This window comes from Eurypyga helias, unplaced genomic scaffold, assembly GCF_000690775.1.
Source record: "Eurypyga helias isolate BGI_N326 unplaced genomic scaffold, ASM69077v1 scaffold35612, whole genome shotgun sequence".
Taxonomy (NCBI): domain Eukaryota; kingdom Metazoa; phylum Chordata; class Aves; order Eurypygiformes; family Eurypygidae; genus Eurypyga; species Eurypyga helias.
The window spans coordinates 1-16,652 of NW_010237174.1; the positions used below are offsets into that span (position 1 = coordinate 1).

A 16,652-nucleotide genomic window follows, 5' to 3' on the forward strand; every position below is an offset into this window, starting at 1 on the left:
CAGCATCCTCGCGGTGCGGAGGCCCCTGGCTGGGGAGGGGCCGGGGAGGAGGAACGTGGGTGCCTGGTCGGGGCTCGGGCAGCGCGTCAGCCCCTGTGCTTTGTGCGGGGGAGCCGTGGGTGGGGGCGTGTGGCTCAGCGTGACTCGCTGATTCTGTAGCTGATTGCAGAACCTCTTGCACCTACGGGGCTAGAATCGGGCAGAGATGAGGCCAATCAGCTCTCTGCTTTCACCAGGGCAGCAGAAGCTGTTCCTGGCCTCTGCGGAGACCTGAGAGGAATCTGGGCAGATGCCAGCTGGTGGGAGAGGAAATGAGGTTTGCTTATGTTGACGTCCAGGAGAGCTGCTTTAGAAGGAGTTACATGCTCAGCTACAGCACCTGTCACCAAGGGTAGGGCCTTAGACCTTACTAGATAAACGGGTTTTAGATTTACTTTATCAGGAGAAGTGTGTGATGTCAAGTTAATCACTGGTTCTTCAAAATCTGTATTTGTAACTAAGTGAAATAAAAGGTTTGTGAGGTTCTGTAATACCACATCTGAGTTTTTTAAATGATTGAAATTCCATGAGTGCCCTGAAGGTTGTAACCCGTGATAATTCCCTTCTGCCAGCGTTTGCTGATGTCTCCTTCTGTCCTCTGCAAGGTTTGAGGCTTGTGCGCTCCAGTGAGAGCGTGTGATCAGCGTTGGTGTAAAAGAACGGCGCGGCTGCTCGCGTGTTGTGAGCATGAAATGGTTTGTTGGAGAAAATCTGTGTTATTGAACGTGAAATTCTCACGTCTTACTGGGTTTCCACGTTAGCAAACAGACGAAGATTGCACTGACTGAGTGAGCATGCGTTATTCTCTCAGCTTTAATTATAAACCACTCCCCGAGTTCGTGAGGCTGTGGAGATGTATGCACCTGCTTGAGCCGATTCAACAGCGTTCGGGCTTGGACACACAGGTATGTTCACGGTAGCATTACAGCCTGTTTATTTGTTTATTTAAAAAATCATGATAGATCAACAAGCCTGAGAAGCTGGACAAGCCAGAGAGCTGCGATAATGTCAAAGTTGTCGTTCGATGCCGGCCTCTTAATGAACGGGAGAAAGCTACGGGCTACAAAATGGCAGTCAACGTGGATGAAATGAGAGGAACTATAACTGTTCACAAAACAGACTCATCCAATGAGCCTCCCAAGACATTTACGTTTGACACTGTGTTTGGACCGGAGAGTAAACAGCTGGATGTCTATAACTTAACTGCAAGGCCTATTATTGACTCTGTCCTGGAAGGATACAATGGTAAGTGCCTTGTTTTCAGTCAAGGATCTCCTCTCCTGCTCTTTGCTTTGTTAAGAGTTCCTGCTGTTGTTATTTAAGGGAGTTTCACCTGAGGGCTGTACCCCTATCTTGTTTCTGTTGTGGCCTCTAACTTCAAATAGCCTGAAGGTACTTGCTGTTCAGAGTACTTGGTGGCTGTACCTACTACAATCACTAACAGTGGGAGATTGGTGACGAACGAGACTTGGCTGAGGTCAGGTAGCTTTTTGTTTTTGTTCTCTATCTTCCATTTGCAAAAGATATACGCTTTATCTCATTGTCAGAATTCTCAGCGGCTCTTCACTGTACAATTTCAGTAACCAGGCAGCTGCCACGGTCCTGCTGTAACTAGGTACGCATCCCAGACTTGTGCATATAACTGCTGCGTTTTCTCCTCTAAACCTTGCTCTTGTAAACTGACTAGTTACACACCTGCCCTACCCCACAGATAATCTGTTGCTTCCTACAGCTGGGAAGTGTGACCATGATTTGCGTGTATCTGTTATGCATGTAAATGTGTTATGTAAAGGAAAGCAGGTGCTAGTAAGGAAACAAGTGACTGCTTTCCGTAACAGTATGCTATAAACAACAGACTACAGAGTTTTTCAGGGTTTGTAAAAGGCCTAATAAGCTTTTGTGCTAACACGCCCAGGTTTCAGCTGATTAAAAATCAGCTTTTCTGAACAGTGATGTCAGTGGCTTGACAATTAAAACTTGAGTTTTCAGCAGTGCTAGACTAAACTGAAGAACCAGTATATTTCTGGAGTACCAGAGCCTGGGATCCCAGTAAATTTTCTGGATGTCTTCCTCTGCAGGCTGATTATCTAGTCCAAATTGTAGCTGCTTCTGCAGGTTCCCAACTGGGCTTGTGCTGTGGCCTGTGTTGTAGAAGCCTCACACTGTTTCTGCTGTGGCTTAGAGCACTAGCAACGGTTGGTTTTGCAGTTGGTATATAATGGTCTTCCTCTGATTGACCGTGTTATTAATTGGGCTTGCAGTAATGATTTGTGTGTGAGACCTAAGTGTACTAGCACTTCATACTTTAATTGTTCTGTGCAGTAAAAACAAGCTGACTTTTATTCAATATCTTGCAGGCTGGATAAAAACAGTGACTCAGCCTCCTTTACTGTGGCTGTCCAGAATTTCTGTCCTAGCCTTGTGCAGTATCTAATGGAGTGGATGGAAAGCATCAGCTCTGTAAACCCAGAGGTGTTTAGTGCCATCAGGCTAAGAAGGCATAAAGTAGAACTGCAGTTAGCAACTTCTCAGAGTTTGCTCATATATCTTCTTATCCTTCAGGTACAATTTTTGCATATGGCCAGACTGGAACAGGCAAAACTTTTACCATGGAAGGAGTCCGAGCAGTTCCTGAGCTGAGAGGCATCATTCCCAATTCCTTTGCCCATATATTTGGTCACATTGCCAAGGCAGAGGGGGATACGAGGTAAACAGCTTCTCTTTGCTGCCTCTGTCTTCTGTGTGTCTATCTGTCCTAGGAGCCTGACCTTGGCAACAGCAACTGCAGCGGGACCCCTAAAGACTCCTACTTAGGCAGTTCTTGCCCGGGTAGGAGGATTGTGTTGGTATGTTTGTTGGACTTCAACAAATGTCTCACTAAGAAACCTACCCAACTGTCTGTCTTCAGGTTTTTAGTTCGTGTGTCTTACCTGGAAATTTACAACGAGGAAGTGCGGGACCTGCTGGGTAAAGACCAGACACAGAGGTTAGAGGTGAGCCCGTGGCCCGAATGTGATGTTTGTGTTGAATCAGTGAGTAGTCATGTTTTCAAGGGTTTGTGTGGTCTTTAAGGGAAGTGGGAGGATGAGCTCCTCGGCACACGTGCAGGAGCTGGATATCACTACTGATGTCAGAGTTCGTTCCACTTGGTCAGTTGTACAGTGAGAAACTGGCTGTTCCATCTGAGTCAGTTCTGTGCCTGCAGCTCTACCCCTGAGGCCCCTCAGTCTCTCTGGGAACTGGAGACTGAGATTTGAAGTCACTGGGACAGGTTGCCCAGAGAAGCCGTGGATGCCCCATCCCTGGAAGTGTCCAAGGCCAGGCTGGATGAGGCTTGGAGCAACTTGGTCTAGTGGAAGGTGTCCCTGCCCATGGCAGGGGATGGGACTGGGTGGGCTTTAAGGTCCCTCCCAACCCAAACCGTTCTGGGATTCTGTCTGCCACCAGCAGAATATTGTCCTGTGTGAGACTATTCCTTAGCTGCTCCGATTCTGAGCGTTGGAGCCAAAACCCAGAAGAGTAAATCACTGTTGCAGTACTACTGACATTTGCTGTTGGGGATCTCCTAAGGGTGCTCAGTCTAAACTTTTTCTCTTAGGTTAAAGAGAGACCTGATGTGGGAGTTTATATCAAAGACCTCTCAGCTTATGTTGTGAACAATGCAGACGACATGGACAGAATCATGACTCTGGGACACAAGAACCGTATGTAGCCTTGCTGTGGGTGCATTTATGGCTCGGAAGAAAGGTCTGGTTAGGAGACCACAGTAAGAGATCCTAGTCCTGATGCTGGGAAGATTGTTCAGCTGGGCAGACCAAAAGGACTGTCTCCTCCCAAACCCCTTTTGTGCAGGGACAGGTAAAGAAGGCTGTGCCTCCCACGTCAGGCAGTGCCGGGGGGAAACGGCAAAGGGGAGGATGCAGTGAGCATCATTGCATCATCAGCATTGTCAGGACTAGTGTGGGTCTTGGTTCTTTTCCCTCTTCAGTTCTGATCAGGATGAACAACTAGCCCAGTGCTGGGAGTGGGAGGGGGTTTATGTTTTCTGAAAGACTTCTTAGTTAAGCTCAGACCCTTTTTTGACTTAAGTTCTGATTACTGTTGCTCTTGGCATGGATTGCTGTGTCCGTTTTTCTCAAAATATAGCTGTTTTCAGGGATCAGCTGTGAAGGCCTTAGGCTACTGGTCTTTGTAGCCTTAAAGAACTAGATGAGAACTACTGCTGCTCTTGGGATGTGAGTCTGTGGTTGGTCTAGAGCTACAGCAGGCTGCAGCACTTCTGCTAGTCCAGACTGGGGATGTCCTACAACTTCCGTGCCCAAGAGTACGGTTTGGGTCTGAGCATCCCTTTTCCTTCTTGTGAAAAACAGGGTTGGGTAAAGAGATGAGAATAAGTCTCCTTTGAGAGCAGGAAGAGTGTTACAGGAGCAGGAGATTCCTTCTGACAACACCGCTGCCTTTTCTCTGTTAAAAGGTTCTGTTGGTGCCACAAACATGAACGAGCACAGCTCCCGTTCACACGCCATCTTCACCATCACTATTGAGTGCAGCGAGAAGGGGGTTGATGGAAACATGCACGTGCGCATGGGCAAACTTCACCTTGTCGACCTCGCTGTAAGTAGGACCAGCGCGGTTTGCCGTAACGCGTGGTGGGCAGTGCCGCTCACGTATGCACTGTTGAGGGCATGGGAAAGGGCGTGTTCCCATGTCTCATAGTTTTAATGCTTGACTTCTGTGAGTATTCACTTGTGCTCTTAAATCAGAGGTTTACCAGAAAGTCTTGAGTGTAGCTAGAGCCTCTCCCAGTAAAAGGTCTCTTGCTTCTATAAATTAATCATTAAATGGATCAACTACATTGGAAAGAGCCCTCTGGACAGCAGAACTGGGTCTTTGCAAGAGCAGTTTGGGTTTTTTAGAGGGTTGTGACTGTGCAGTTCATCACTTGCAGGTTCCCTCCCTCTGTCACTCACTTTGAACCTGTGCTGGTAAAATGTGTCTTTAGCCCAAACTTTTAAGGGAGAAGATGCAGGAAACGGGAGACTTGAGGCATTTGGTGTTTCCATGTTAACTTTATTTACATGGTGTATGGTTAGGTGGCTCTGTGAAACTCTTCAAAAGTAGTTAGTGTTGCTTTTCTCCCTAGATCTGCTGGTAGGAGAGGCTGGAGTGGTGCTTAGCAGCTCTAGCTGAGGCACCTCATCACTGCTGACTTGCTTCTCTTAAGATCTTTGTGCCTGGGAACAAAATCTCTGCCTTCCCAGCTGCATTATGTTGGGCAATCCAGAAGTTGCTAGCACAGCTCCAGTTAAGATCTCTAACAATGTCTGAGGTGCTTAGCCAGGTTTTTGAACAGAAGAGGTGATGAGTGACATGGCTGCTAGCAAGACTTGGGGTGTAGTTGATCCTCTTTGGAGGAAGATGTATTGCAACTCCTGCTTCTGCTTCCTGTTCCATTTCCAGGGTTCTGAAAGACAGGCAAAAACTGGAGCCACGGGGCAGCGACTGAAGGAAGCTACGAAGATCAACCTCTCTCTTTCCACGCTGGGGAATGTTATCTCTGCGCTGGTGGATGGCAAGAGCACCCATGTGCCCTACCGTAACTCCAAACTTACACGGCTCCTTCAGGATTCCCTGGGGGGCAACTCCAAAACCATGATGGTAAGCTGAGAGAGGCCTTTCCTGTGCCAGCTATCGAGCTGTGTTTTTACAGGGGTAGCAGTGACTTTGCCATGAGAGCAGCCTGGCATTTAGCTCTTTGTCAGAGCTGTTTGCAGCTTGGAGAACTGTATGTGCTTTTTCTCTTTTCTCCTTGTGTCTGCACTGATGCAGTATAAATGTCCATGTGAGATTAAGTAGAAGCTGTGCTTGGGTAGCAGCTTTGGTGTAGAAGCAGCAGGAGAGTTTGGAAGAGTGTAGGAGTGAGTCTGGCAGAGCTGGGGATGGGTCTCTGAAATTGCATCTTCTGGGCTCTGAAGTTCTGTTCTCCAGTAACCTGGTTTTTTGTGTCACAGTGCGCAAACATTGGTCCAGCAGACTACAACTACGACGAGACCATCAGCACTCTCAGGTATGCAAACCGAGCCAAGAACATAAAGAACAAGGCCAGGATTAACGAAGATCCCAAGGATGCCTTGCTGCGCCAGTTTCAAAAAGAAATTGAAGAGCTTAAGAAAAAACTGGAAGAAGGTGAGATTCCCATTCCTCCCCCTGTTTCTCTCCATACCAGCACATGTTGGAGCATGAACATTCTCTGCTGTGTGAAGATGTCATGTGAGTCCCGTGGCTGGTTGGTGTCCTGGTTTTTCGGTTCCAGGAGGTGCCCACAGACAGCGGCGTGGGTGGGGACCCAGTGTCTTTCCCCACTAGATGGCACTTGGCACCAGGATGAGTGGCTTCTGGGCTGAGTTAGGTGTGCCCAGGCTTGGCTGGGGAGCAGGAGGGCGCTGGGCACGGCGTAGGGAGCTAAAATGTACCCTAACAAAAGGTCAGATGTCCCCACTAAGGAGGAGGGATGCGTTGTCTTGGAGAAAAAGGAACCAAGGTTGTGGAGCTAGAACTGGGGCTGACTTCCAAACAATGTGTAGAGAAACAAGAAGCTTCTTTAAAGAAGCAGCCTGTAACTTCATGGCCTTGTGACACTGTTAGTCCATCATCAAAGGACCCTGCCAGAGGGATGCCTACAAAACAGTGACCTTGGCTCCTCCCTCTCCAGGGATACTGTGACAGCCGTGCTGCGAGCATCTCTAGCATCGCTCGCTGTTTGCAGTCTGCCCTGCCAGAAGCAGCAGGAAAGGATCAATAGCTCTCTCTTCAGGTCCTGGGAGCTGCGTGTAGCTGCTCATCCCTGGAGAGCTGAAGGTGGCTTCTTAAATCTTAGTCTCGAAGTCACAGAATGAACAGCCTTGTTTTCTAACAGTACTGGCAGGCTGGCATGTTAAATGTTGGATTCTGTTCAGTTTGGTCTCCAGACTCTGCCTGCAACACCTTAGCATTGTGTCTCTGGTGGCAGCAGTGATGTCCAGTGGCACAAATGTTTATTTTTCTCAGTTAAGTGCCATCTAGCTTCATGTGTATGTGTGTCTGATTAAGTACCAAGTCGATGAGCTTTGACACCTGACCGCTTCCTCTTCCATCTGGGGTGGAAGAGAAGCTATGAGGAGATCCTGCTAGGAAAAACTTTGTAGCCTAATGGTTCTGCAGTGCAAGGATACTTTTATTTCCCTCCAAAAATCACCAGCATGGTATTTTAATGTCTGTGCACTGACTTTGAAGCATTAGATTGCTTATTTTGATTTTCTTTGTTTCCTGAGCCATGGCAAGCTCTCTGCTCAACAGTCCCTGACTTCTGCAGGGACTTTTCCCAGCGCCGATGTCAGACACTGCTGGGTTTGGACAAATGCTGCTACTGCAGTAACAAGCTGTATGAGGTGAAGGAAAGCACATCCTAAAGCATGCTCTTCTCTTCTAGGGGAAGAGATATCTGGCTCCGAGACCAGTGATTCTGAAGAGGAGGATGAAGATGACGATGGCGAGGTTGGAGAGGATGGGGAGAAGCGGAAGAAACGGCGGGGTAAGACAGAGATGCCCATCAGTGCCCCTCATCTCCTCATACCCAGCAGCTGGTGTCAGACACTGTAGCCAGAACCAGGCGGGGAAAAGTGGTGTTGTAGAGCTGCTCTACTGCCGCTGCAATTTATCATGCCTCTCCCAGAAACGAAGGTATCTGGTGCCGTCTCCATGGACAGACAGCTCCGAACCCGTGTAGTATCTGCTTCCTCTTGGGTAGTTGTGCCTGTGGTAACGCCTTTTGCGGCGGCTCCCTGGTTGCCCCAAGGTGGCTGCGTATGGCTTGTGGAACTTTCCCTGCTCACAGAGGTGGGAGGAAGAATGCACCAAAGATCAGTGGTAGGGTGAATGCTTGGAGGGGAATTTTGGCTGTGGTTTAGGCAAAGGATTCATCTGTCTTATGGATGTTTGGTACCTGACTCTTTTTGTACCCTATTTCATGTTGATAAAGGAAAAACTAGACATTTGGGTGTCGCTCCGCTGTCTGAGAAGCGGAATGGGGGTGGCACATCCCTTGTTTGGGAGCACTCCAGAAACCCCATGGTGAAGTTTGCTTTGTCCTGTGCCAGTGTTAAGCTACCACGTAACATCTGAACCCCAAGGGATGTTGCTGCACCTGGAACTGCAGGTCACTCTGTACTGTGGGATGCTGTGGCTTCCAGGGAGCTTGCTGTGCCCCTAGAACCTCTGATGTTTCTTCGTGGGGAGTAGAGAAGTCCAAGCCCAGTGCTGAACCTCAACTTCCAGCTTTTCTGGTGAACTTAACTTTGACATTCAGGCTGCCTTCCTGTCCTGAACCCACATCTGTTAAATAACAATCTTGGCAAAGCATTCCTCCTTTGGATGCACTCTCTTTGTTTTGGTATCTGTCCAAGTAGAGTCCTAAATGACCTTTGTCACACCTTTGGTCACAGCTGTAACGACTTCTACTTCAGTTTTTCACCCTTTGGTAATTTCTAGAAGCAAAAAGCTTGACTGCTGTCTCCAAGAACCAGGTTCTGCCCAAAGCTCCTCCCCAGAGAAGACCACCTTCAGAATCCTGCTTGAAAGGAGTAGAGGGCAAATAAACTGACTTATTCAACTTCCAAACAAGCTGCTGTAATTAAGGGCCCTAAGTAAGGGTGCTGCTCAGCAGGAGTCCGCAGCCACTGCCCAAATCTGAGCCGATTCTGCCTTCTAGAGAGGAAGGTGCTCACAGTCGTGTACATAAGACTGGAAAGGACTCCTGGTTGCTGAATCCTCTGCTACTGCAGATACCCACAGCCTTCTCCACTGTGGTCTGGTTTTCTGTGCTGTTGTTGCTTGAGATGGAAGCTGCCTTGGCATGCTGATTTAAGCTGGAGGCTGGTAACGGTGGGTTTTAACCGACGTGTCTTTCTGAGCATGCTGTTGTGTGCTGGGGAACGGTGGCTTTGCAAGCTGAGGCTGGGAGGGAGCCTAGCAAATGCTTTCTAATGGGAATTTGGGCCTTTTCGAACTAGGTTGCTGGCCCTTCTGGGTTTCTTTCCTTTAGAACTAACTTCCCACCTGCATGTTTCTTCCTCTCTGGGTTTTTCTGTGGGACGCATTTCTGTTTTCCAGGCAGTAGCAGCAGCAGTAGTTCAGACTCCACATGCTCTGTCATAGAGAAACCTCTGGATAAGTCCTTCACTAGTGAGTGGGAGCTCTTAAGTCCTTTAAGCTTTGACCTTTCCATAATCTGCACACTCCATCTTGCAATGCCGCACTCTTCCCCGTTATGTCCGTCGGAAAGATAAACCCAAACCTTGAACTCTGCTGAAGCATGCCTTTCCTTTGCCGCTTCCATGCTCGAAACAGTTGTCCAGTGTGCATGTTCTCAGCCAGAGGTGTGGGAGAAGAGGAAGCAATTTAGTATGCTGCTTGAACAGGATTTCAGGATAACTGCAGAAGGATAGGTTGAGTTGCAAACTGTTGGGGTTTTTGTGTTGTTAAACACTCCCCCTAAAACATCAGGGAAAAGTCTGAGGGGACTTTGTAGTGGAAGTTGTTACAACAGGAGCTTGTGAAGGCAGCTAGGCAGGTGAAATGGGTTGTGCTATACTGTGTTGGACTCTGCCCTCTCGGATTCAGAGAGGATGAATGGAGCAGCGAACAGTCAACCAACACAAGGTTTATACTTGCAAACAAACCATGGTAACACTTGGTTGGTTGGTTTTATTTGGGCAGATACTTTAAAAAAAAAAAAAAGCCTTGGTGGTGGTTGGTTTTTTTTAACACCCCATGACATTAAGTTCTTGGTCATTGTGGGACTTAGTTCAGAGGAACGAGGGATCTAGATTGTGGTCTAGCAGTGAGGCAAGTCTGGTCAGAGAGGGCTCTGTCCCTTAAAAACCTGCAGTCAGTGATGACTGAAGAATTAAACTGCATCTGGGGACTTTGCCCAGTGTTGTGGGTATCCTGTGCGGATGGAGATCACTCTTGTCCCTATGTGGGGAGAGTTGGGAAGTCTTGCTGCGTAGCTGAACTTCAGTCAAATTAGACTTGCTAGTGGAAAGCATCAGCTCAGAGAAGTGTGGTGGCAGGTTAAGCAGGATCACACCCTGAGGGGTTGTATGAGGGTAGGCTTGGAATCTGTCTGCTTCAAACGTGCTCTTTCAAAGCTTGCTCGACACCCAAATATTTTATTTGCATGAGGACAGTTAATAGCCAGCTGCTGCGGTGCAGGGGTGGATGAGCCCATCTCCTGCACATTTGGAGACAGCTCTGTTGTGGAAGTTGCACAGGGCTCTTGAGGAGGAGGAGAAGCGTAGCTGTGTGTGGTTTGGGATATTAACTGTCCTCCAGCGTTGCCCTTATGCATGTGGTGTCTTTCATTGTGCCCTTCCCGTCCTGCCTTTTGCTGCACTTGCTTGAATAACCCAAACTGGCTATTTACCTCTATGGAAGCATCAGTTACTGCCAACCCACCTACTAATACCCTGTGTGAACAGAGAAATCTTGTGCTGAGACTCCCTGTGTGCAACTGTCATGTATCCTGCAGAGAATTGGCTGGGAAACTTGGTTAAAACTTAGGACGAGTCTTCTGTACGCTAATACCTTGCAGGTAAAGTGACAGAATTGGCTGACTTGAGCGAGGTGGGGGGAACCTCTCGTTGAGGGAGAAATGGACCCCCTTCGATTGTTCCGTAGGGCGTGATCTTTGCGGCAGGCTCTCTACTGTTACGGCGACATTCTGCGTCGCACTGGGTGGGCAGAAGAGCGAGCTGAAGATTATCCTGGATGTGCAAAGCACTCTGAAGTACAGAAACGTTCTCTGCTTTAGCATAAAATCACGATGCATTCATGTTTGCTCCAATCGAGTGGTTTTAGCGATGATTGTTCCGGAAACGCGCGCACAAACGTAATGCTTGTTCTGATGCTGACGATCTCTTGTCCAACATGATCAAAGCAATAATTTATTTTCTTTCCTCCTCTTTTTATGTGTATGCTGCCTCTCTGCGACTTGCTTTCTACTTCCTCTTAATGCAAGATCAAGCAGGTTGGTGCAATTGATTTCCACCTTTTAATACAATTGCAGAGCTTGGGAAAGGGTCCTAAGACTTGGCTTAGTTCACCTTTTTCTCCTAAATTGAGAAGACACAGGGCTGTGTCCTAACAGTAAGAAGCCTTTATCTGGCTTATCTCTCTCTGTATGATGATCTCCGTGCAGCGCTTTCAGAAGGCTTCTTACTCAGGCTAATTAGTGAGAGATTTTTTTCACCACAGATCCAGAAATAACTGTGTATTATCTCATTCCGAACTAATTATATTCTTGTGTGTGTGAACAAATGTGCATATGGATATGTGCAGGCATGCTTACAAATACAGTGCAACTTACCTGTCTGCTGGAGGTCGTATGTGTGTATAAATAAAGCTGTTTGCCATGAATGCTGGAGGGAAGGGAGGCCTTTTACTTTACAACTTTCTTGAGCATGTTCTGACCATATGCATTGTGTAACTGAAAAACAGTCTCTTGACAGTCAGTGTTTTCTGTTAGTTTCCAGGCATCTGGATTCTGTTTTTTGGGTTTTGTTGTTGTTTTTGTTGGGTTTTTTGGTTTGGGTTTTTGTTGTTTTTTTTCCCTCTGGAACAGAGAAACAAAGGAAGAAAATGAAGGATTCACTTGTGATTAAAGGGAGATTTAGGGCCTGTGGGAGGCTTGTGGATTTGAGGAAACGCAGTAGGCTGGGCTGACTCGCACTCCACATAACCCCCAGAGGAACTCTGTGTTCCCCTGCCTCCGGCACTCTTGGGGTTGCAATGGAAGTTGACTCAAGACTTGCAGAGTGACTTCCAAGAGCAGCAGCCTCACTCTGTTCCAAAATCACAGGAGTTTGGGACCAACTGTTGAGGCCCATAAGTTCAAGGTGTTGCTGACCACTTCCTTTGTAACCCTCTCTGAAATACACCTGGTGTGCTGTAAGAGTATTTACACTGGACTGGGACAAGTGAGAAGTCACAGCAAAGCTCCATACTTTCAGATCAGCGGGAAGTCACTGTTCCATAGATTGAATACCATCAAAAAGTCTCTTTAATGGCCTGTTTTTTCATAGGGCTGTTCTGAATTTCCTCAGTCTGTGGGGAAATTTTTATAGCAGTGTATTCTTAAAATATCTACGTGCTGACTCTGCAATAGGTGAGCCCTTAAGGAGGGCGATGGACGAGGGGTGTAGGGTGGGGATGCTAATCTGACATTTGAGCAGTAACTCTTGGTAGCTTGGTTCTTGTAGCTCCAGGTCAAGGCAGTCTTCTGTCTGTCTTCATTTAGCCTAACCTACGTAGTTAGAACATCTGAGTCCAGCCTAGACTTCTCTTCAGGCAGTGTTCCTTCTCCAGGTGTTCTTTGTGTGTGTCCTGTTTTGGGGGCCTCATGTTAGTCGTGTCACGTTCCTTCTCCATAGGAACTGGTGACAACTGGCTGATGTTAAAATGGGATTGGAAAGACTTGAGTTGTGCCCAGCTTGGAGCTGACATCTAATTACATTTTCTTAAATGCAGCTAATTGAATCTGAACTTGGAAAAAAAAATCCTGTGATACAGAGGCTGTCTTATTTTTCTTTGAGCTAAGTTGGTTTCCCTATCTCTTCCAAAGGCAAAAAGAAAGTTTCCCCTGATAAGATGGTAGAGATGCAAGCAAAGATTGAAGAGGAGAGAAAAGCTCTTGAAACTAAACTTGATATGGAAGAAGAAGAAAGAAATAAAGCCAGAGCTGAACTGGAGAAGAGAGAAAAAGACTTGCTTAAAGCTCAGTGAGTAGCCTGCTCCGAGCTCTGGGTTTTTCCTTCCTTAATGTCCAACTCGGATATCTGGGGATGTGAGGTGAGGTGCCTGTCAAGCTTTGTATCAACTGAACTTCAGCTCCTGCTATTCTCGCAGTGAAAGAGGAGCTCGCTCTGCTCCTTTAGAGCAGATGGAAGAGACAAACTTTATCCTTTTGCCACTTCTTTCTTGTTTGACCTTTATCCAGTTGTGCAGGATAGCCTAGAAACATAAAGGAATCCTCCAAACTCCTCTGATCACTCCCATTTCTGCAGCTGCCTCTGGGCATAGCTGTGCTGGCAGGGCCCTCGGGGAGGGGGGTGTCTTGGGTAGCCTGGCTGTGTCCTGGTGACTTGCAGCCCCTCAAAGAGGGGACTTGCAGCAGAGACACTTCTCTGCTCACCTTGTTTGGCTTGTGAGGAAGCAATGGGAGCTGGAGCTCAGGGAACTCCCTGCACTTACTTGCACTGCCTCAGCCCTACTAAAGCCACTGGCAGCAAGACAAGTTTTTCCAGCCCCGTGAATGCTGTCTGGGCTGTAGAACTGCTGGACCTGCTGCCTTGCGAGCACTGTAGTTAGGAGGTTTTTCACTTGTCTCTAGACAAGAGCACCAGTCCCTGCTGGAGAAACTGTCTGCACTGGAGAAGAAAGTGATTGTGGGAGGAGTGGACCTGCTGGCAAAAGCAGAGGAGCAAGAAAAGCTACTGGAAGAATCCAATATGGAACTGGAAGAACGAAGGAAGAGAGCAGAACAGCTTCGCAAGGAGCTTGAGGAGAAGGAGGTGGGGTTACCTGCTGTAGCTGTCCGAAACCAGCCATGGCAGGACACTGCGTGTGCCTTGGTGTTGCTTGTGTGGATGAAACGTGGCTCCGCTCCAAAAGCAGAGCAGAAGCGAACCGCTTCGGGGGCCACGCGTTGGCAGTGCTCAGGTGTAGGGCCGTGCCGTGGCTGTGGGGCTGAGCCAGGTCTCCCTGCCCTTGGCAAACGCTTTGTTTTGTCCAAGGTAGTGTCTCCTCTTGTTCATACTGTTGCAGGTGATTTCTTTGACTGTGTTAATGTGCTAAATTTTGCACGCAGCAAGAACGCTTGGACATCGAGGAGAAGTACACCAGCCTGCAGGAAGAAGCGCAGGGGAAGACCAAGAAGCTGAAGAAAGTTTGGACCATGCTTATGGCTGCAAAATCGGAGGTTAGTGTCGGAAGTCATCAGCCTGTGATGTGAGAGACTGTAGCTGGGGAGGGAAAGCCGTCAGCTTTAACACTGGAAAAAGGGCCACACGGTTTGAAAGGTCTTTCTGAGCTGTCCATCTGGCTCATGTAATTCAGAAAGGTCGGTCTGGTGTCGGAGCATCACAGGGGCGTGTTGTAGAGCTTTTCCCCAGGCTGAGGGGGTTTGTGTGAGACCCTGAGATACTCAAAACCTCGAGGAAAAAAGGCTAATTTGGGAAACAAAACACAAGTTTGCTGGCAACCCGATTTCCTGCTTTGCAGCATCCCAAATGTTCCTCTGCTCTTCAGGCCCTTCTGCCTGTTGCCGTCATTATCTCCTGCTCAATCACACTAGATCAGTGCATCCTTTGGCTGGTATCTCAAGTTCCTGTTTCCTAAAAAGGCATTTTGCCTTTGGCATCTGACATTTTCCTTGGAATCTTGCCAGGGATATAACTTGTCTGCACACTCTTCATCTGCTCTTTGCTGGTTCAGAGCTTGGATTGGCAGAAGGCCAGTTTTGTTTTGATGAAACAGAACTTTGTGCTCTCTTTCAGCCATCTCCGAGCTGGAACGCTTCAGAGGGTTTATTCTTCAGGGATAAATATTCTAGTACTTATAGCGGAGTTTGCTTTTCTTACCCCGAAAACTAACGCAGGCAGTAGACCGTTCTCTTAAGCTGTTGCCATGTCTCCTGAGCCAGCTCTGCCTCTCAAATGCCTGGTTTGTCTCCAGATGGCAGATCTGCAACAAGAGCACCAGAGAGAGATTGAAGGATTACTAGAGAACATTCGGCAGCTGAGCAGGGAACTCCGTCTTCAGATGCTTATCATCGACAACTTCATTCCTCAGGACTACCAGGTATGGCCGAAGAACTCGAGCCTGGGATGTAGGACTGTGCTGCGCTCTCTGGCCTTTCTGACCAACAGATGGAGCGAGTCGGCTGCTTGTCTCTTGGTGAGGTGTTGACAGTGGACTGACTGACGCTTGTCTGTTGAGTTGTAGCCCAAACGAGTTAGTGTGTTGCCGTGAGCCTCCATTTGTCGAGCATTCCAAGTGTAAACAGGGCCTTTTTAACGTGGAATGGCTGTACTGAACGTGTATTGTCTGTAACAATTCCTGCTTTAATTTCTTTCTAGGAAATGATTGAAAACTACGTTCACTGGAACGAGGACATTGGAGAATGGCAGCTGGTAAGCTCGCTGACGCGCTCACCTACAAGCTGACGTTAGTGCAAGCTTCTGACGAGTTTAGTTGAGCCCAGAAGTCAATTAATAAAGCTGTAGTAGTTGGTTTTACTGTGTGTAGGTTTTACTAACAGACCTTTTTCTTTCTTTAAGAAATGTGTTGCGTATACAGGAAACAACATGAGGAAGCAGACGCCTGTCCTGGATAAAAAAGAAAAAGATGTGAGTGACTCTAAGCACGTGCGGAATGGCGTAGGCTGACGTTCTGCCTGTGCCTACCCTGCGTAGCTACAGGGAAACTGTCCAATTTTCCAGTCTTTTGACAAAACGAGCCTTTCTAGTGTTACAAAAACACCCTTGAGTGTATGAAATGATTCTGATGGTTTGGGGTTTGTTGGTTTTGGTTTGTTTTTTTTTTTTTTTAGCCCTTTGAGGTGGACCTTTCCCATGTTTACTTAGCTTACACTGAAGAAAGCTTGAGGCAATCTCTGATGAAGCTGGAGAGGCCGAGGACTTCAAAAGGAAGATCCAGGCCCAAGACAGGAAGAAGGTGAAGAACTTTGGAGTATCTCTGCCGTGGGGATTTACCCAGGGGAAGGTTTAAGTTTGTACATGCAAACATGCCGTGAGTCTTCAAACGCTTGCTTAATGAGAAGACAGAATGCACGGTGTGCAGTCTGCCGGTGCAAGGGTGGCAGAACCAAGCTGAAATCTCTTCACCACGGTGAAATCTTGTCCAGAAAGACTTGGCGGGGGATTTTTCTGGTGCTTTTTTGCTGCATTCCCCTCTTCCAGCTTCTCGCTTTATTTTCCTGCGTTCTGTGGTTCAGTTTGTCTGACGCACTGACAGAGCAAATGCTGTTATCGCTGGAGGGTGGGGGGGATGCTGCTGGAGGGGATTCCAGCATGGGTTTTAGTGATTTTTTTTGTTTAGTTGGCTTTGACAAATGCTTGTGGAAGGGTAACGCTGTGTAGTTTTGACCTGAAACATGTCTGGTCCCTTGTTCCTAGACAGCACAATGATGTGTGTGTGGTGGTGTTTTTCCCTTTCTGCTCTCCAAACAGAAAACGTTCGGCAAAGCCAGGAGCTGTCATCGACTCCCTGCTGCAGTAGGTGTGACCTTGCCGTAAAAACCTGGGTGAGACGTGGCCAGACTGTGGAATTCAGGAGGTGGCACGGTTTGACGCGGCTACAAAATCCATGCCTTGCTGGTATGGAGCTTTATTTTAAAAAAATGTATTTTTCCTTAGTTGCCCGTATCTTGTATGTTATATTAACATAATATTAAACTGGTATGTATGATGGTTGTGAAATTCTGTGTGTTAAACGTGTTATTGCCAGCTCTTGCTGGCAATCCTTGTTGAGATGTATAGAAAAAGGGTTCTCTGTGT

The 16,652-nt window shown here is 47.6% G+C and overlaps 1 protein-coding gene across 1 annotated transcript; it reads left to right on the forward strand.

Moving 5' to 3' along the window:
* The first annotated feature begins 1,007 nt into the window (after positions 1–1,007).
* On the forward strand, positions 1,008–15,917 carry KIF3A (kinesin family member 3A). The gene is made up of 16 exons (XM_010147368.1): positions 1,008–1,284; positions 2,602–2,746; positions 2,948–3,032; positions 3,638–3,743; positions 4,514–4,653; positions 5,500–5,697; positions 6,051–6,225; positions 7,508–7,609; positions 11,096–11,104; positions 12,698–12,854; positions 13,466–13,646; positions 13,943–14,053; positions 14,809–14,934; positions 15,213–15,266; positions 15,414–15,482; positions 15,686–15,917. The coding sequence occupies exons 1-16, from the start codon at positions 1,107–1,109 to the stop codon at positions 15,812–15,814; spliced, it is 1,965 nt and encodes a 654-aa protein (XP_010145670.1). The 5' UTR covers positions 1,008–1,106; the 3' UTR covers positions 15,815–15,917.
* Positions 15,918–16,652: the final 735 nt, after the last annotated feature.

Bases quoted from the DNA above. Each gene is read 5' to 3' on its own strand.
- KIF3A (XM_010147368.1), top strand. From the start codon at position 1,107: ATGGCAGTCAACGTGGATGAAATGAGAGGAACTATAACTGTTCACAAA. The intron at 1,285-2,601 runs GTAAGTGCCTTG...CTTATCCTTCAG, and splicing joins TGTCCTGGAAGGATACAATG to GTACAATTTTTGCATATGGC. The intron at 4,654-5,499 runs GTAAGTAGGACC...TTCCATTTCCAG, and splicing joins TTCACCTTGTCGACCTCGCT to GGTTCTGAAAGACAGGCAAA.